Genomic DNA, 21,258 nt, shown 5'->3' with positions numbered 1-21,258 from the left:
ATGAAATCTTTCCACCTTTATCCACCTTTGTCATGGTAGGGAGAACACGTCAATGGAAGGGTGGGGTCATCTAAGATAGAACAAGGGTTAAAGTTTCACTACAGTTCAAAGCTAAAGAATGTGCTGTTACAAAAAAGCAAAGGTAGGACAAACCTTTAAAATGGAGAATAAATATGTGAGGAAATGGGAAAAGTGAGCATTTCCGATTTTTACTGAACCTTATGCAAATGGGCCTTAGTGAATTGCTTCATCTAAGAAGGAAAAAAAATGTGCAAAAGAAAGATTAAGCAGGGAGCTAAACTCCAAACAGGGGATTTTTCTTTACCCTAACAGAAGAAAATGTTTTCACATGTAAAGAATTTAGTTTACTTTGCAAACCAGAAGTAGAACGTTTCCTTTGCAGGTCTGGGGAAGTTCCTTTTAACTTGGTTTCTGACAGAGGAAGTCAATGAAAAGAAGTTAAATTTAAAAGAATAAAAATAGAAATTTTCTTTGAATTTTTGGAAATATTTTTCTTTTAAAAAGATAATAATAATAATATGTGTGGTTGCACACTGACTGACAAAACACTAACTTTTCATGGCAGACAGAGAACTATAGCTTCAATTAATTTATTACAAAAAATATGATTATAAAGCTCATATTCTCACGAATATTCACATTTTACATTCAAGGCAATAATCTATCAGATGTGTTTTGTCACTCTTGTTCCATAAATATGAGGTCATCTTTACAACCACATAAAGTTACAAGATGACTTGTGTGTTATGTGAATGCAAAGTGTAAATTAAAAAAAAATATATATATTTTTGACAATCTTCACTTCAACCAGAAATACAGCAGCCAACCTTACATTTAGGTGCAATTGCATGTATTTATTTATTAGCTATGAGATGTACTTGCATAACGTCCCACTTTAGATGGCTGCAATTAGCACCAGTCAAAAAAGTTTCATTTGTTTTATGTTTATTTAGAGTAGTTACATCGTATTGAAGTCGTACAAATCTCACAGACCATCTTCCATCTCACATATAAATACATCATAGTAGCCGTTTTGAGGACCAGTGCTTAAAAACATAAACTTCAAAGAAATATGCATTAAACACCTGATAGATGCTTCTGATGAGGAGTGCTCCTGGCATCTCGAGGGCAGGTTAGTGCGGCTTACACATAAGTACAAAAGATTTTTACAAATCTGCGAAGTATCAACACTTTAAACATAAAAAATATAAGATCTTAGTCATTCATAAGTCCATGAAAAAAATTGCATTGATGAGCATTAGTTGTTAGAACAATGAGTAATATCATAAATAACATTCTAACATATTACAAGTCCCTTTAGTTGCATATTTAAAAAAATACAGACTGTTTATGTTTGCATTGGCCTCGTAACTGAACAGGTTAAAATGTGCCTTGACCACGTGTTTCACAGTAGAACGGTCAAAAGACCACATGTATGAAATGAACCTGAAAAAATGTGGGCACAGAAGATTCCAGATGACATTTTCTGCACTTTATATTTTCATCCACTGAATGGTTTGGGGTTTGGTTCATTTTTGTCTACATTCTGAATACCTTTACCAGGCAAAACTTAAAACAACTTTATATGCTATACAGAGAATGCTTTGCATGTTATATTTACAAATTATATAGATATACTAGAAAAATACTTTATAAATAAATTATTAAAGATGCATTACTTTCTTTCTTGTGCAGGTGTAGTATTGTGGAAAGAAATGATTACCGTAGTTGAAATAATTACTTATAAAGTAAATTAATACTACCGTACGCAGTGCAATCTTGTTTTTGAGTGAGTTTGTTTGAAAGGCAGTCCCTTAAAAATTTCTAACATTTGTAGAACTCCAACTGTGTTGTATTAACAAAAGTTTCACACTAGTTTAACTACACAAGTTCTGTTTAAGCTTTTTATCATTTGTAGCTGTTTTTTTGCCTGGATTCAAATGTTTGATGTCTTTTGATTGTTGTCATATGTTAGTGTCATATTTTTGTAATACTTTCATTTACTTTAAATCAGTAGTCAAAGTTCAAAAAATGTGTTTTCTTTGAGCTTGAGAGCAACTTTCACTATCCATGGAAAGAAAAAGTTTGCTGGTTGTTTCCATCCCTGTTCTTGTAATCCCTTTTGAGCTTTGCTGTCAAACCGATAGAAGATAACTGTTGGCTCTTGCCAGCCTGTGAAATGAACAACTCTGTACCAGCCTGCCTGCTAGCACTGATGCCATTTCTTCAGCTTGTACCCTGCAGGTCTTCTTCCTTGTCCTGACTGGTGCTGTCACATAGTTCTTTGTTCCAGGAATTGCACTCATCTGAAGTGTCAGGGTGAGAGAAGTTGGCCTCCCCATCTGAGTCCAGGACTGGGAAGACGTGGTCAACCATGTCACACAGGCGCACAAAGCTAATAGAGACAGAAAAAGATTTCAGTTTTCAATGTGCAAAGATTAAAATCAGGCTGTGTTAAAAAAAAAAGTAGACACAAAGAGTTGCTTACGAGGAGACATTTGTTTTGGCATGCTCCTGAACCAGCTCCCCCTTTGGATTGACAGTAAAAATTCGGTTTAGAGGAATGCCTACCTCCTTGTAGGAATAAACGTCCTGAAATCACACACAACAAATGTGAAAAAAGTAAAAGATCCATATTTATATATGAATTTAACATCAAAAGATGACAACGATTATGCCAACATCATGAACATGTAAGTTTCTGATTGAAGTGGGCCATACAGAGTGTGTACCACTTCAGCAACCTCACCGTAGCTCTGTTTCCAAACGCCGCGTAGAAAGGTTCACTGTTTGGGTAGAAAAGGTGCTTGATGTCTGTGAGACACTCAATCTTAAATTTCTCTGGTTTCTTCTCAATCACTTCCCTGCACAACATAAAAAGAGCTCTAAATCATCTGTTTTTTTTTCCTTAAAACCTGAGGAGACCTCTAATTATTTTGGTCTAAAACATTCAAACGTGTTAACCTGTGGAAGGCAGAGAACAGACTGCTGGGGCTGAGCAGCACCGGGCCCATAGGCAGCATGGTTCCCCTCTCGTTGACCCAGTGCAGGTAACCTCGGGTCATATCAGCCATGCCAATAGCCCTTGCTGAGCAATACATAAATTTATATCCATTCCTATGAATAAAAAAAAAATGATAATACATTTTATTCATAATGCTTGAATATGTTAAATCTTACAGCAGAAATACATTAAAAAAGTTGACAAACTTATTCATAGAATGGAAACTATTCAGAATTTCTGTTTAACAGATACTTTTTTTTATTCAAATGATGCTATGTTGACAATTACATATTTTTAAGAACCAAAATGTTAATCTGGTAGCATAGATATAATTTTGTCATACTTTTCTGTTAAGATAAAACTAGCTGAGCTCTTCAAGGGAGGCAAACTTAATTTAAATTTTTGCCAGTTGTTTTGTAAACAAAAGAAAAAGCAAAATGTGGCAAAACAAAAGAGGAAATCTTTATCAAATTTATCCAAAACAGAACTCACAAGCTGACTCTGTGGTAGAGCCGTGCAATACCCTGGTGTGTCCAATCTTTTCCTAGTGTGGGGAGGATGTGACCCAGGGTGTCAGACCTGCAGCGTTACAGGTGAGAAGCAAAACCCTTCAACTAATCCAGATGTTACTGAGCACTAATTGCATATTCATGCATGGCTTTAAGCTTTAACCACAAACAATCTACAGAATGGTGTGAACTCAAACTGATGGAGAGATCTTGCACTAAGTTACCTGGTAATGGTTCCATCAATATCGGAGATGACTATTTTGTCATTCCAGCTCCACAGATAGATTGTGCCATGGCATCGACAGGTGCCTTGATACTGGGTGGTCACACTGAACACGACCTCGTTGGGACCTTCCTTTAGCTGCAGGCTGGCCTGCAAAAACAGGTAGAAACATAATTCAAATGGGATTCAATGGTTCACAAGCTAATACAACCGATAAATCATGTTATTTGTTTCATAATTAGCCAAACTTTCCTAATTTTTGACTGTTGTTTGTCTGTCTATAAATTTGGCAAAGACACTGTATTTAAAGAGGTAACTTGGGGGAACCATATATTTTGAAGTGGGTGTTTTTGTCCTAGTAACAGCAAATTTTGAAATAACAATAATTAATAACAAGATATGAAACTTAGAAGACATTAAGGATGACTTGGAATCAACAAGAATGTGTAGCTTTACATCTTTTGTTCTTTGGGAGGATTTTTATTTTCTAAAGTTGCTACATGTGTAGTGAATAACAAAAAGCAAAGCTACTGCAGCCACTCAGGTTTCCTGAAATGTGTGTTCAGTTGGACTGTTTTCCAACATAAGATTAATCACACCTCTGTGACACTCAAACTCACACACAATAATTGAACTAAAAATGGGTGTTAATTTTTCAAAAGGAACAGATATTGTACCAATTGGTCTGAAGTGAGGCGGAGGGTCTTCTTATAGCAGACAGTGCCTGAAAGGACCTCTGGCTGACACGATCCAGACACCTGAGAGGGGATTCTGTGATCCTCATCACTTGATGAAGACTCATCCTTGAAGCTGAAAAATCAAAGGAATCCAGTTTGGTGCAAGAAGAAAAAAATGGCTTAAGGGAATTTATTTAGGAAGTTAAAAATACATTTAAAGGCACCTGTTTGCTGAAGCCATAGCTAGTGAGTTGTCTTCTCTGTCTCCTGCTTCCGTTACCATTTCCTACACAGCACAGAGATCACAGCTGGTTCAGTTTACCAAATCCAGCAGGGAAGGCAAAGGATGGTTAGATCTGCTTAACAGCTTTTTCCCTGACCGATTTAGAGTCAGTGTTCCTGCTTCTCCACGAGAACCACCAGCGTCCACCCTTCTTTGGCATCCTCTCTTTCATGATGTTCTCCACAGACTCCTGAGGGCAGTGATGAGCAGACAACTCAAAACTGAATGGAAATGTGACTCAAGAACAGAACAAAGACCAGCAACCAAAAGAACAAAATAACGAAGCATCACATTTCAGTTTTTCCCAACTAATCTATCAAACTGAAAGAAGATGGAAACACAGGCGAGAGGTAAGGGGGCAGGCTCATGAATGAGAGATCTTTGACAATATGAAAGAAGAGGGGAATGGATGATGGATTCACTAGAAGACTAGCAAGAAAAACAGAAAAGAGAAGCTGGCAAACAGGACAACAGAGATGACGAAGAACCAACTAGACAGTAGAGAACATGCTCTGAACAACAATCAAGCAAAGCAAGAGGCCATCATACAGGTGGAGAGGAGCTGTAGCCAAACAGGCTTGGGAAGCAGTACGAGAAGAAGCCGAAAGCAGAAAAGACATAACTCAAACACCAACACTAGGTGAACATAAATGTAAGGAGGATGGTGATCAAAATAACAAATATAAACGAACAGAGGTAAAAAAAAAGGGGATAAAAAAGGACATTATTCAAGTGTTAGGATAGCACATTTATTTTAAACTATTAAATGACATTTGGCTATATACATTAGCAACATCTGCTGCTACTGCTGCTAGCTTTCAGCTGAATTATCCAGATGTAAAAGGATGCCAGCTAACAGCAGAGTGAAAAATCAGGTGCAGGGGCATTCTTTACAAAATGCTTGGAGGCACAGGAGGAAAAAACACAGAGGGTTGAAAGAGGTCCAATGTGTCAATCACTACCTAACAAATGATTATGAAACACGCAGACTTGGTTAAACCCATTAAACTGCATGCTCAACAGCCTGTTTTACACATTCAGTCTGTCGATACACAGAAAAAGCAGTGATTAGAGAGTAGAACACAGCAGCTGCAGGCTTTTCACCCTGACAATTAAACTTCAAAATGGTTTTCACTGAGGCTCAAACACACTGGTAACAATTTTTCATGCAGGTTTTTCTCAAATCTGATTGAGCTCTTGAGTATATTTTATTTGCTTATTTTATTTGTATTACATTTTTGCTTTTAGTCAAATATTTGTACCTTTTATGATAACTAAATACTTTATTCCTTTGTCCATTCCACAACAGAGACTTTACATACAAGGTTTTAAATCAGTTTCTAAGCGCTTTATTGAAGAATTAATCCCACAGCAGTATAAAAATCATAAAAAATAGCTAAAGACATTTTCTGACTAATACACTGCTATATCCCCCAAACATGTCCTAATCTTGTTCCATGGCGGTCTTACCTGTGGCAGGGGCTTCTTGTAGACCTGCATGGCCAGCATGACAGGAGCAGCGGTGCTCCAGTTGTAGTATCTACAACATAAAAGAACAAAAAAAAAGGTTTGTCTCTTCAAAAAAAGTCATCTGTAAAAGACTGATTACGGATTTGACTCTAAATATCAGACTGAAGGACCTGCATTACCTGATTTTTTTAAATGTGTAATTCCTTAAAGCGGTTGCTCCTATATAATTCTATAACCTTCAAAAAATACTGCAGATACTGATAATCAACTCAATGACAAGTTTTCTTAAACAAAAAAACATGTTTGTTAGATTTAGCTTCAAGATCTTAAAATCGGCAAAAATGAGCCAAAAGAGCTATCTTGACACTAACATTGAATCTAAATGTCAAAGTTGTCTTGTGAAAATTACCATAACAAGCGAGCTTAATATGAATATGTGCAAAATTAGCTTAAAAAGCTAGTTTGAAATCATCGGAAAAGATGGTTTAAGACCAAATTAGCCTAAAAACCCCAAGAAATGCCAAAATGCTTTTGACCTGATTGCTCGACGCTGAAATCAGCTAAATTAGTTAACGATGGGGCAGAATTAGCTGGAAACACTGGTAATCTCTAAATTAGGCTAAAGATATGACAGTTATTGTATTTTTGTTAAGTTCAAAAATACAGAACTATGACGACTTAGCAGTTTTGAAAGTGAATATTGCATCGCTAAAAGCATTTAGCTTTACACAATCGAATAAAAAATAAAAAAGATGAACAATATTCTCTTTTAGTTTGAGAACAGCCTTCTTTTTAGTTTCATCGCTAGATGCAATTAAGAAAATAACTAAAGAATGACAATAGTTTGATTGCTTAATGCAATAAAACTCTTAAAAATGTTCTACGATTGAAAAGGAGTGGTTGCTAAATTTGGTAATAATTTTTAAACAAAAAGATCAAATGAAAAAAGCTTTCAAAACAATATAAATGTTTTATAGACTTAATTTGCAAGCACATTTCATGTGAAAAAGGACATGCTTAAACCAGAATTTAACACTTTGAAATACACTGTTTTTATTTGTTTCATTCAGCTACAGCACATGTCTAATTAGTTATTACATCTTTTGACAGAGTGGTACTCACTTGTTTCCTATCTTGACTACCAAGTTTGGATCATCAATGATGGAAGGATTTTCTGAGAATTGCTGGTAGGAAATTGTCCTCTTCATGAATTGCTCTGTTACACAAAGCACACCCAGCACATAAACAAATCAAGAAAAATGCACAGATTGAGGTTTGACACACTACTTAGTGAAAACTGTCATTAAATGTTCCATACTTTGCCTTCAATGGTTGTCCTAGTTCAATTTTAAAGACTTTGACAGCTAGATTTAAAGACGTAACAAAAAATGATGAACGCAAATGACTAGAAACTAAAGCAACTGAGTGCTTCACTGAGACAAACGAAGCTTCTTTCTTTGGACAAATGTTTTGTTTTTACCTCTGGTTATCTCCTTGTTGTCAGTAAGTCCTCCACACAACGAGATTGCAACGTGGGGCAGGTCGCTAATTTGATCCAGCAAGCTGTCAATCCCACTGTCCATCCCACTGCTGCTCACTGACTGTGGAGACTGGTTGGCGCTCCTCACATCCATCATCATCAACTCAGACTCCCCTTTCATGGAGCTGCTGCCTCCATCACTGAAGAGGAAAACACAAAAAGGTTTGTAAAAGTTGACCTAAATTGTTATTTTTTTTAAACTTAGAAGATATTATTACTTATAGAATATATATATATATATATATATATATATATATATATATATATATATATATATATATATATATATATATATATATATATATATATATATATATATATATATATATATATATCAGCGGCTATGTCAAACATGGCAGAAAATGTTTGTCTTCATCAGTAGGTTCACACTTTGGCCACCAGAGGGAGCTATAATGTATTTAACACAGGTGTTCATGTTTAGGCTGTAAAGTATGAATTTTTACCTTTTAGGGAAATATAAAGCAGCCACTTCTGGCTCCAGCTCGGCAATGTCATCCAGATAAATGCCATCTGCACCAAGATGCTGGCTTCTCTTTTCTACAACAGACATTATTAAACTTCTTTAGCAGCGAGAAAATGAAGTGCTTTGACAGATGAAGGCTGGCAAAAACACCACACCTTTCTTCCTGGATGGTGAATCAGTCCTAATGATTGGGCTTCCTCTGTTCCTGCCTTCATCTAGGTGATCAGGGAAAATCTTTGTTGCTGAACAAACTGCAAAACTGTTCGTCTCTGTGTATGACGACCCAATGTTCTCTATCTCTCTATCTGCATAAAAAAGCAGAGGTCAAACCAGACTCAACGCACTCATATCTTCATGTGTATCAATAATAGTCAAACTAACTTGCAAATAAACTTCATTAAACCCTCATCTTAAAACTAAAGCTGCAAAATGTCAAACAAAGGTCAAGTTGTACTTCTCAGTACAACCACTAGAGCTCAGTAAAGTTTCAAACTGATGTGTGAAATAGAACTGTGTTGTTAACATGTAAGTTGATGTGTTATAAATTCGGTCACATTAAAATCAATTATGAATTTTTATCTTTCAGAGATTATTCAGCAGGAGAAGCTGGATTCAAAAAGCACTTGGATCTTCGTTTTTCCCTACAAGAACATTTTGATATTTTTGTCTTAGCCTCAACACACTCGATTTCACACTGTTTTTCTATCGGCCCACAGTGGACATGAACTACATAATCACCAAGCTCTGCTCCATATGCATCCCCACTCCCCCCACATCACTTTACCTCCATTCTCTTTGTCTTTGTCCTTTTCGAGGGCTGCAGTCTCCTCAGGGTGAGGGGAGTAGGAAGCGATGGAAGCAGAAACTGGCCCTGTTTCACAGATGGCTCTGAAATGAGTGCTGGCAGTAACTGGGATGGAGACTGCAACTGAAGAATCCTGCTTCTGATGGGAGGTGAGGAATGGTGGCTGTAAAAAAGAGGAACTGTTTACAAAACTCTTCTTTTTCGGTATAGAAACTTAAAACAATATCACTTAAACTACACAGAAAAGGTTAAACACTTCTAAATGACCATGTTGGTTACAGAGATCAGTACAAGCAAAACTTTTAATGAAAAAATTCACATATCTATTGAAGGAAAATGTAATTGTACAGGATTTTTTGCACAGTTTTTTTTTTTTTTTGCTATTTTTTTAAAATCCCAAGTGACAAGCAAAATGCTTGTGAGGTTTGAAAAGCATCTACGCTATGTGATGAAATTCATTCATTCATTTTCTTCCATTTCTCCCTTTCGGGGTCACAGAGCCTATCCCGGCCACTTATGGGCGAAGGCAGGGGACACCCTGGACAGGTTGCCAGTCTGTCGCAGGGTCACACATATCACACACCCATGCACACTCACATTCACACCTATGGACAATTTGGAGTCACCAATTAACCTATGAAGCATGTTTTTGGATGGTGGGAGGAAGAAACAGGGAGAACATGCAAACTCCACACAGAAAGGTCCCCCATAGTTGTTCTGTTTCAGGTCCCCCAGCCAGGACTTGAACCGGGGGCCTTCTTGCTGTGAGGCAGGAGCGCTAACCACTGCGCCATCTGTCTGTTTTTCAAATAAAAATAGACAGAATGATTTACAGATTAATTATGAATTACTTCGCTCTAAAGAAATCTACAGTCACCCCAATGTTTGGTAAAAGGGTTGAAGCATTTTTAGGGTTATTTTTTATACCTCGTATGGATAAAAGTGTAATCTGATCATAAACCTTTCTCCAAAAGTAGTTAGTCGTGTAATCACTGGGTAGTTTTACATATGTGTGTTTGTGTGTGTGTACCTGGGCGGCCTGGGGTAGCTCCCCCCACGCCCACTGCATCTCAGGGTTGGCCCGATTGGTCAGTTCTGAATCACTCTTTGGTGTTAATGATGGTGATTCATCTGGACTGCTATGGAGGAACAAATACTTGATTCAGACCAGTTTTCACTCTACGTTTACCATGCGCTTTTCTTTTATTCCCAATTGAACATGATTTATTATATGAAAATCTACAAACTTTTCCCTTTGAAGGGCATTTTCATTATCATGTCATTTATTCATAAGAAGTGGAAATGAAGTCGATACCCAGCAAGAGAAGAAAACTGAGATATCATCTGAGGACAAGAGATGGAGAGACCGCACAGTGCAGGGATGGACGGAGTCTCTTTAGCCACATTACTGAAGCTAGAGAGGGTGAAAAAAGAAAAAAGAGATGAGAAAAGAAGAAAGAAATAACAAAAATCCCACTTATGAAGATATATAAAAAAAGGTAAATATGAGAGGTGGATAAAAACCTTTGCAAATGAGGCCAGCTGATTGGGTGCACGTTGGCTGATGGGCTTTGATCACTGGATCTGAATACAAAAACACACAGATGCAGATTTTTACAGCAATCATTCTTTATTCACCCCTACTAAATTTAAATAGTCAACATGTTGATTTTTAAAATCGCTTTAAAAATCAAAAAAGAGGTCTCAAATGCTTCGAAAAAAAATATCCCTGTTAAATATTGGAACCTTCATGCATCTTGACATTTTTCTTTTCTATGTTACGGCATTTCAAAAATGTTCCCAGCTCAGCATGTGGGAAGTTTGCTTTAAAAAAGGTTCAAACCTCTAGCAGAACCATTGCCTTCCCCGACTATTATTTCAGGGAGAGCTCTGTGGGAACAGAACCAACCACTGGAGCAGATCCAGCAGCTCAGATGCTTTTCAAACAGCTTCATTCACAACGTGCTTGAACATGCAGTCTCACACGCCCATGTCTTTAATGGTTTTAAGGTTTGTTATTTAGTTTATTGAAATTTCTGAAATACTTACAACACATATTAAAAAAAACATTTATCCAACTGATGAAAATAAAAAAAGTCCCAAAATGCACAGTCATGCATGATTCATTAAATGATTATGTATATTTACTGAGCAGCCTTATGCAGCATTGTTTCTGCACCAAATGGTTAAATCTGGGAGGCAATAGTTAGGAACCATTTGTTTTGCAGCTACCATCGATGCTTAATCCCCTGTTTTTAAAACTCCTTTATTTATTTCTAATCCTCTGACTTTTGCCAGACAATCCTTTTACCATCATACATGACTAAAGGCACCTAAAATTACTCCACCTAACACACTTAGGAACATTTTTGAACTATTATTGTTGCACACAAGCACACCTGCAGTTGTCTCCCTCCTTCTCGTCATCAGAGCTCAGGTCAATAGTGAACATGTCCTCATCCTCTGAGAAGTCATCGCCACTCTCCTCTCTCCTGCCTGCTCCTCCAGCTCCTCCAACTCCTCCTGCCTCTGGCCTAGCCTTTCTTCTCCTTTTTCTCCTCTTCTTTTCTGTACCTCCATCAGCATACTGTGCTCCCAGGCTTTGGACAGGATGTGAGCCGTCTGCAGAAAGCATAGAAAACCCATCTTCAATATTGTCACAATAACACAATTCCCCAACATTCTCTTCTCTCAGCTGATCCTACCAAGATGATGTGGGCTTCGCAGCTCCTTCTCCATTAAATCCTCCCCTGTTGACAAGATGGGGGATGTTGCAAGGTAGGATGGAACCACTTCCTGTGGGCACGGAGACATAATTACATGACTTTAGATGAGTTCATGTGTAAATAAAAATGAATCCACAACAGTTTTTGCTTTCTCTATAGTAATGTTTTAATTTTTGCCTTCAAGATGGAACATTTTTTATGAGAAAAGAAAAATCAATGTGACTTCCTGTTGTAAGAATCTGCTGATAAATTGCATTCATCCTACAGCCAAGCAGCAGATGGTTTAATTTCCCAGCGGGGACATGGACATGTGTCTTAGTCAAACTTTAGAGAGCGAAAAACTATGAGTTTCCACTAAATCGAAGCAGAATTTAAATATTAGTTTGTCTTGATTTTCCCCAATTATTTGTGATATATTTCCAAAAGTGTCGAAATTGTAAGGAATTATGCTTTTCTTAAAAGAACTTTACAAAAAAAACAATACAATAAATGTGAACAATATGAACAAAATAATGCACAACAGTACAGTTTAAAATTACCCTATAAGCTTTAAGAGAACTTAATAAGTAAATTACTATTATTTCTGTTCTAATTTAATTCTTTACGATATAACCCATCAGGGTTGTCATATTTAAAGCTAAAAAAAATGCCCGTACATTTAGCATCATTTAAAAGGGTGAATATGCATTTTCTGTGTTTCTGAATATCACATTGCGATAGCTACTGTCCTCCATCTCCCTGAAAGAGACTCAACATTTCCCTGTTGTTTTTTTCTGAATTTCTGGTAAATATATAATATATGATAAACTGAGCAGGCCACAGGGGGCACATGCAGCATGCAGCAGGGTCTACTGTCTCAGCATTCATTTTGTCACAGCATTAGGTCACAGTCAAATGAGAAGACTACATTCTCACAAACATTTTCTACAAAGTCACCCATCCCATCTCTTTTTTTTATACTTTAGTCTTTGATGACCATTGTTTTTTTTCCCTGCAAAACAATTCAGATGTGATCTTAATGGTGTTTGATATGAAAGAGCATTTCACAAAAGAATCTAAGTCACATGGTGCAAAAAGCAAACATTTAGGGTAATTCGCCTATATTTACATTAGTTTTATCATTGAGAGACTGAGCAATCAATGGGATTATTGGACTTCAGATCTCGGATATGCACAGATATCTGCTGCTGCTGCAAACTGAACTTGGTAAACATGGTTCATCATGTCTCACATGCAAGTTCTAGACTATGACCAAATGAACAAGCCCCAACAGGTAACGTAGGTCTTGAGGAGCACAGGTAAACACTGTTGGGTAAGAGCAGCACAGTGAATTGAGCTTTGTGCCATTTATTTGTTGAAGTTACGGTCCTAAAATTAGTGAGAGGAATTATCTTTGATGGATATTTTTGATTTTAACAAAGACGAGTGACGGTTTGTGAGGAAAAATCTAAAGCTGCTGCTGGAAGTGGAGTTTCCTTTTGAGTCTAAGTTAAGCAAAATTTTTAGTATTACAATCAGAGTAAAATATGATATTGTTATGTGACATTTTCTCTGACCTCTTGTGTTCTCCATTGAGTGCAGAATTTTAAAGCAGTCGGGGCTTAAGACGCAGAGCCTGAAGAGAGCAGAGCTATAAATAGATGCCTGGGGGTTTTCCACTCTCCAGGCAGGTTTGCGTTCAGGAGACATGCTTCTTTAAAGTCATTGATAAGAGTATTTACAGACGTTGGCTCACAAACTGCAGGCAGTCAGAAAGGCAGAATCGCACCAATGTTATCCTACAGATTTAGAAGTAGTGCAAATCTCCCGTGATTAGGACTTTTCTCTCTTAACTCTTCATTATGGAACAAAGCCAGCCAACACAGCAGCTGCTGATCTTTGCCCACCACACACAAACAGACTCTTTTTCTTTAGGAGGAACTGTGGTCACTAGTTTCCCACATCTGATGCCATCTAAATATCAACCCACCTTAAAATATTCTGATACTTTGGAAAGCTCTAGGAAGGAGATTTGGAAATCTTTCAAAAATATTTTTAGTTCATTTCCTGTTGTTGTCAGATCACATAACTGCAAAGAATTTACCAACTGTGCTAGTCAAAATCCAGATAAATAAAGATGGAAAAAACAACATCAGAGGAAGGACAACCTGGATCAACATGGCTGTGACAGGAACTGAATGTTTGCCAGCATTTCTGACCAATCCGATCATGGTATGAGAGTAACAATGACATCGTCAGCTTAATTTGAGTGTGTATTCCGAGAAACTGGACATGCTGACTCCACAAGAGGACAGGAACTTCAGATCTGATAGGTTTCTTGTTCAAACAGAGAACAATATGAATGTACAGAACATTATATAATAGTACCGGTAACTTTAAAATACAGCCTATAAAAAAGTGAGTTATACAGTAATTGGTAGATCTAAAGTAATTTCAAACTACTAAGAAGATGATTGTTTCTGTCATCTTTGGGCTTGCCTGAACAGGAAAAACCCACAATTTAGGAATGACTATGACTATTACAATAACAACCAGGTGTAGTTTTACGTTGATCAAAGTTGTAAAACTAGTGGGACATCCCAGGAGAGAAAAAAACAGTATCCCTCCCTGACACCAAACTTTCTGCAGCTGTATCTTGAGGCTGTATAATTTCTGCAGATATTTGCATAATCGGTTCACATGTGCGTTTATTTATTCACTGTCGGTCACAGCCCACCAGCTTGTTCTCCATCTCCTTGACGAAGAAGGCCTCTCCATTCTCCCCCAACTTCATGTGCAAGCTCACAGGCTCCCCATTGATCTCTATGTCCACCTGCAACACAATAGAACAAGCTTTTTAATGGATTTTTTTAACCTCGTATGCATTTTCTGAATATGCTTTTGAGTAAAATATACACCAAAGACAGTCATTAGACACAAAGTTCATCCCAGATATCTGGATGTATAGCTGTCATGGATTCCTACATGCAAAACTGAAAAAGTGGAATGTCATCAGCATACAGTTTAGTTCTAAAAAGAAATGGTGTTTGAATGTGAACTGACAAAGTAGGTGTGGAGAATGAGTCGACCGATCTCACCACTTTTTCCCGGGATCTCAGCACACCCATTTTTCCAAAGCGGACATGGAACGGGGAGCACTGCAGGGAGCCATCGGGCTGTCGGACCACTATGACGTCGATGCATCCAGACAGAGTTGCAGGGTTGAGTCCTCTGTACAGCTCCTTCACCTGGACAAACACCTGGCCCGCCAGCTGTCCCACATAGTTCATGGTCTGTAACTGGGGACAAGACGAACGCATCCAGAATTTGTTCTCTTCATGATCAATTGCCTAAAAGGTCACATCATAAATCAAGGGGTGAACAGTCGTTCAGTCACATGAGGATGTGTTGTGACCCAAAAACATGGAGTCATGTCGCAGAAACCCCTTTCTTTACTCTGAATGAATTTATGCTCAGTGTGTCAGGTATGCTTGTGGGTGTAACTGATGCTGTCTGGAAAAAAAAGTCGGCTTCTCTCAACGTTTTTCTGTTTTTTCCTGTCACTTTTAAAAACAATTGTAAAGCTGAAACGTAGATACAACCGTTAGAATTAGGAGATTTTTTGCCCTGTGATGTAGAATGTTTTACTTTCACAATACCAAATTCAAGCCTCAAGAGGAGAGAAATACTATAACTGGGCTCCAGAACTGATGCTGATGCTTTTTATGTTTTGCTATTTTATTGTTGATTCTCATTTATATTTATTTTATTTACATTTATATATAGGGAAAAAGGAATTTTGTGAACTGCATGGATGGGTAAACACCTTTAGAGTGAGTGGATGTTTTTCTAAAGCATGTATCTCTTGCTCAATAACTATGGGGTGGGGGGTGGGGGGACTGATTGCATAATAAAACGACCCTTTAACTCACTCTCGCTTCCTAATTCCCTGAATTGTTTTGTTCTAACAGAAACAATGTGCGCCAGTGTGTACTCATATGTAAACCTTTGCACTGATTTCACTTTCAACATTACCTACGTGCAAACCGACCATTCATTCGCAAACAAGCAGTTCCGCAGATGTTTACAGAAGTACTGCTGTGACTTTATCCAGCGTGTGCACAGCCGAACCTCAACATTAACAACTTATTTATACCTTTTTTTGCCACTTCATAGGGAACCAAAGCCAACAATTACAAAGCATTTCTTAAACGATGATTTGCATCGGAAGTGCATCTTTTTTCCTGCACACCGAGGTCAAATTGTCAACAAAAAGGGTCAAAATGTCCTATTTAATTGATGCAAGTCCAAATATAACAGCACGAAAAGGAGGTTGATAAATTTTATTTCTGCACAATTTTGATCAATGTGCCAGCAAACAGTTAAAGAGATAAACAATAGATTATGTCCTAATAGAACACCAACCCAAGAAGGGATAGTTTAGCCCATAAAAAAACATAATGCAAAAAAAATTTAGCATTCCTGTCAGGAAAGGCCCCCATAGAAACAGAAAAAACCCAAACACAGTGGCATCCTGGCTCACTCTTCCAGGACATCTCTGTTTAGCAGCCAACACTCACTGGGCTTTTTCCATTATGTAATAAGCCATCACGAGACATCTCATAGGGTGACTGGGTGTCCTTCAATGACACAAAAGAATGAAGTAAACATAACAAACAACACTGTTTGTTTGAGGGGCAGATTTTCAGATTTTAACCAAATGACATTAAGATCATTTATGTGTGCAGACCAGCAGCCACAGTCAAAGAAGCTGTAGGATTAAAAATAATCAAGTGAAGGATTACCCTAATAAATCCCGTTATTCTGCTGGAGCAGCCACTTTAACTCTTCTTCTTGTTCGATTTCTAAGCACAAATATTAATGGTAGATTTTCACTTTAGGGGCATCATCGTGGATGCTTTCACGATCACGTTGCTGGAACACGAGCAGCGACATGTAAACGTCTGGGGTGAAGCTCTGCAATCCACTGGCACGGCGGCACATCAGCAGCAGGCTTTCCACCAGCACACACAACCTCCAATCCCACTGACACGACGCTGGTGTAAACACATTAGGCAATTATTCACACGGCTGCGGCGCGCGCGCGCCCTTTGCTTACACTGTTTACTGACGTCGCTCTTTGCTCCGGGATCCGTCCGCCATTCAGTTCTTCTCCCAGCCTCCCGGTCCTCGGTACTACTGATGCGCGCTAGCTCCCCCCACAAACGAACCCCCCCAACCTTTCATATCCCGCATCATTTAGACATTTGATCTGCAAGCTGCTCCTCCAACGGCAGCTGAAATATTCCACCCACTGTCACGCCGCGCCGCGCAGGGAGGCTGTGATTGGCTGACTCCGGGGTGACGTCATTTATTTTTATTACTTTTTTTTCCTGAGAGATCCCCACAAAACATGCTGGATTTCATCATAACTGGTCCCTGTTCATGCATGTTCCAAATACCAGGCAACAGAGACTGAAATCCTTATAAGCATGGTCCTCTCATACCATAATTTATTTGAATGAGAAAAAAAGACGATTTTACAACATAAAGAACCCTAAAACCCGGTATTATACTTGTCAAACTTAAAAAAAAAGTTATTTGGTTTAAAAAATAATTGATAGTAATAAATTATTTCTTAAAGTTACAATGTCTCGTTCATATACAGACTTTCCACCTAAATCCTGCATGCACACCGCTGAATAACCCAGATGCATGCAAGGTTAACCTACAAGTATTTTGTTTTGTAATATAGTCTGTTCAATCACTATGCACACTAGTGAGCAGTCTTTTAGATAAAACTTTTTATAATTTGGATTTTTTATTAAATATGCAATTTAACTGATTTTGTGTTTGAATAGGTGACTGATAACGCATTATGATGTAGATAGATTTATTGTCACATGTACAATGATATTTAAAGCTGTCACTGTAAAAACATTTAGTAGAAAATGTATTTTACAGATTGTTTTGCACAACATTTAGTGAAAACCTGAAATTCTGTGACATTGTTAAAGCCTCATTTGTGAATAATGAATGTAATAGCTCACTTCTTGTTAAGCTGGATTCATTACTTGATTAATAAAGTGTCGGAGTGGGACACTCGATTACACAAATATCTGAGCAGATCCCAAATTAAACTGCTTGCAAGAACTTAAAGCACAAATAGTATACATGCTGCACGTTACAAAAGAATGAGGAACCCTTATATCATGTTCCTGCTCCGAAGAAACATAATGCGTGTTGAGGACAAAAATAGCAGTGAAGGGTTCATTTTACAAGAATAGCTGTGTTCTCTCTCGAAAGCAGTCTTCTCTCATTTTATAAGTTGACAAGAGCAACATGATGGATTCAGAGACACTCTAATACCAAAACCAAAGATATTCAAAGATGATCAGGGCCTGGCCTTAAGAGATGGCTTTCAATTACAGTGTTTGCTTACTATTTTACAACAATTTTATCATGTGTTAAGGAAAATGTTCCTTTAGTTTATTGTCTAGTTTAATCAAATAACTACAGTCTTATGTAAGGTGCTGTTTACTGTCGCCAGAGTCCACTCTGAACACAGAGTTCATTTCCATCTTTTAGAAACAAACATAAAAAGTTCGCTCCCCTCTGAGTCACCCCAAACCAGGACTTGGTCTTGCTCAATGATTCTAAGAATCCCCTTGACGGAGGTAGGCTGATTCTCGCTGGTCCTTCTTACATAAATGGCAGCAGATTATGTGTGTGAAACTTAAGTACAAACATGTGCTCCAGCTAATGACCATGAATAAAACGTCACCACCATTTGACAGATAGTTTGGTCTGCAAGTGTAGACCACGTGATTGCCTGTTTTCTTTGGCCAAATAGCTAAAGAGCACACACACAAACACACAAGTGCGCCCACACAGAGGCTGTCCAAGCCAGAGAAGAAAGATGGGAACATGTGCTGAACTTTCTAAGAACTGACTCAGTTCACAGGGAGGAATAAATAGCCAATCAGATAGGGAGGGAAAGGGAAGCAGAGAAAGGACCACCTCTCGTTTCGATGAATGCTTGTGTTTGAGAGGACATGGGGGTGTCACGTGGACAAAGTTAAATGAAGTATGACATGGAAAAGATTTACTGCAATGATCCTGTGCTATGTTCAGGTCAGGCGCTCAAAGAGGCTTTTCGTGCACCACCCATGATTGCAAGTTAGAGTAGTTAAAGTAATAAGATAAGATAATAGACAGTGTCATTGATACTGCCAGAATTTTTAATATTTTGACCAAACTTGCAAAAAAAGAATAAGATTGTTTGGTTGCTAACAGTAATTAAACTTAACTGTTCTTATCAGTGCCAAACTAATGAATTGATTCGTTTGATTCATGAGCTCACAATTTGTTTCAATTCATCTTGATTTCAGTAGATATCAATTTGTTTGTCAAATTTTCCTTTTATGGAAAGCATCTGGTATGGCTATAAAATGAACTTTTCATAAAAAAATAGATTTTCATAGTGAGCAAATAAGGAAATATCCCCTAAATGAGACAAAAATAATTATTTGCCTGCTTTATTTAAGTTAAATTATATTTGTGTTATTTGTAGCTTAGCACTCTATATGCCCACGTTTTTTCAGCAGGACGGGTCTGTGGGGCGACCACGTGACAGAATCGGGATCAAGGGGAACGATAGGAGTTTGCCGAGACAGGGCTAGACTGATCTCTCTCTCTCTCTCTCTCTCTCTCTCTCTCTCTCTCTCTCTCTCTCTCTCTCTCTCTCTCTCTCTCTCTCTCTCTCTCTCTCTCTCTCTCAGGGACTCCTTCTGAGGTCAACAATGCATTCATTTCATCACCATAGTTGTGGGAGGGGTGGCGGGGTCTGTTAGGGGGATGGAGTTGAGTGAGCCAATCACAGAGCTACCTGAGCCACACACTGCAGCTCAACCACTCAATCCTGCCAGACACATTACAGGGCTTTGAAACAATCTCATTAGTTTGTCCAGGAACAGACAAGCTAAGTTAAAGCTGGTACTGGATAAAATACAGCGTACAGTTCATCATTTAAAACATACTGTACTTGCAGAACGATGCAGGGCTGCTTTGTACTTTAGTTGTTTCTGTGCATCTCAAGCAGTGCAAAAAGTCCAAAAAATGAGGTTCATGAAACATCTTAAAAACATTTCTGCATTTATTTATCTAATTTTTAATACTGATAGAATCTATCAGCTTTCATCACAGGTATAGTATAGAAAAATACACAGGTGCTGAATAGGTCCAGAACACAAGAATTTAGTTGTTAGGTAACATCTGAGCTGCTTGAGCTACAAGCTTTTCTGTGTGGACTTCAGAGCATGTGTGGAGATATGAGCTAGAGATATGAGGCACATGGATCTGTTGCAGGTTCACACACACCAACTTGTAAAGGGCACACATGGGAACTGTAAACAGTTATGTGAAGCACCTCCCCTTTCACCTGTTTTCAGACATCACACACATTCGGGGAGCCTTAGGAGGTCTAGAGTTTAGAAAATAAAACCAGATATGAGCTAAAAAATAACAGCTGTAAAAGAAAATGTCCTTAAAGATAAAAAAAAACAACCTTTTACAGCTTTGGTTCAACAAAAATAGGAGAAGTAGGAGCAGACCCTGTTGTGAAAATGATAATAAAAGCATTAACACCTCAAAAAGTGCTAGTTATCTGAGTTTGCAGATCTGAACTATTTAGCGTGACTGAACGAGAACATACTTTGTTTTTCATGCAAACATGTCAGACTGGGCTAAAGACTCAACATGAGCTTCTGGCAGCCTTGTAACTCCGAAAGGGATGAAACGGGTTTAGAAGATGAACGAATGAATGACTCAACACGTTAAGCACGAAGACACCAGTTACCTTTTTATTTTACACAGCTGTTAGTTTGGTACATCTCAGCTGTTTCCTTATACTACCTCCCATCTTTTATCCCCCCTTTCACATGTGCAGAAGTGCAATATAGTCTGTATAATAATTGAGTATTGTTACCAAGGACCAGCTGTCAGGGGGGCTGCTATCCTCACTGTGGATGCTGAGGTCCTCCTCCTCTTCCATGGGGGTCATGGCTTCAATTTTGGAAAATCTCAAGCAGAAGCTGCTGTTTAATAGTCTCAATGATCAGAACATCTGTAGGAGTCCTTAAGAGCGAAACAAAAATTAGTCCCCGTAAAAAAAATAAGAGAAAAAAAAAGATTTCCGTGGCTTTAAGTTCAGTTTTAGTAGGAACACTTGTTTCTTTCCTGGACAGCTTTATGAAAAAGTTTTATTAGCTGTACAGTATTTTGTTATGTCTTCATGGAGGTGCAGAGGCTCTTCTAGAACATCCATGACGAGTTCTTCAACTAAGTGAGCGGCTCACGTGCAAGTGTTTTAGACTAAATTTATCAACCAGGGTCTACTAGAAATGAACTTCTTGGAGGAAATCTGAGAAGATCCTAAGCTACTGCGCTCTGCTGCTGCCTTAGGTGCTGTTCTAACGTTAAACGGCAACAACAAGATATATTACAGTGTTCTTTAAATCCATCTGCTTGTGCTTGTAA

The 21,258-nt window shown here is 38.1% G+C and overlaps 1 protein-coding gene across 8 annotated transcripts; it reads right to left on the bottom strand.

Moving 5' to 3' along the window:
• Nucleotides 1-945: 945 nt before the first annotated feature.
• Nucleotides 946-21,247, bottom strand: LOC101171318 (phosphatidate phosphatase LPIN1). 8 transcript variants are annotated; one of them, XM_020699735.2, is made up of 24 exons: nucleotides 16,854-17,009; nucleotides 14,820-15,020; nucleotides 14,459-14,554; nucleotides 11,722-11,812; nucleotides 11,416-11,638; nucleotides 10,541-10,600; nucleotides 10,332-10,430; nucleotides 10,047-10,155; nucleotides 8,996-9,179; nucleotides 8,367-8,516; nucleotides 8,192-8,285; nucleotides 7,668-7,867; nucleotides 7,310-7,403; nucleotides 6,188-6,257; nucleotides 5,267-5,353; nucleotides 4,815-4,907; nucleotides 4,659-4,720; nucleotides 4,435-4,567; nucleotides 3,759-3,907; nucleotides 3,518-3,604; nucleotides 2,986-3,138; nucleotides 2,771-2,885; nucleotides 2,510-2,613; nucleotides 946-2,416 (listed from the first exon to the last, which is right to left on the bottom strand). In XM_020699735.2, exons 2-24 carry the CDS (start codon nucleotides 15,009-15,011, stop codon nucleotides 2,248-2,250), a joined length of 2,814 nt encoding a protein of 937 aa, XP_020555394.1. In that variant the 5' UTR covers nucleotides 15,012-15,020; nucleotides 16,854-17,009; the 3' UTR covers nucleotides 946-2,247. The 8 variants fall into 8 exon arrangements, with proteins under 8 accessions (XP_020555394.1, XP_020555391.1, XP_020555385.1 ...); XM_020699732.2 differs by having other exon boundaries at nucleotides 16,841-17,008; XM_020699726.2 differs by lacking the exon at nucleotides 16,854-17,009 and adding an exon at nucleotides 20,708-21,247 and having other exon boundaries at nucleotides 950-2,416.
• Nucleotides 21,248-21,258: the final 11 nt, after the last annotated feature.

This window comes from Oryzias latipes, chromosome 3, assembly GCF_002234675.1.
Source record: "Oryzias latipes chromosome 3, ASM223467v1".
In the NCBI taxonomy this organism is placed as follows: domain Eukaryota; kingdom Metazoa; phylum Chordata; class Actinopteri; order Beloniformes; family Adrianichthyidae; genus Oryzias; species Oryzias latipes.
The sequence above is the reverse complement of the archived record's forward strand: the minus strand, read 5'-3'. Positions and strand labels throughout refer to the sequence as shown.

Coding starts and splice junctions, on each gene's coding strand:
- LOC101171318 (XM_020699726.2), bottom strand. CDS start 20,782: ATGACCCCCATGGAAGAGGAGGAGGACCTCAGCATCCACAGTGAGGAT. Junction 11,813..14,458: donor AGGAGATGGAGAACAAGCTG/GTGGGCTGTGAC, acceptor CCGTGCCCACAG/GAAGTGGTTCCATCCTACCT. Junction 8,286..8,366: donor TTCACCATCCAGGAAGAAAG/GTGTGGTGTTTT, acceptor TGTCTGTTGTAG/AAAAGAGAAGCCAGCATCTT.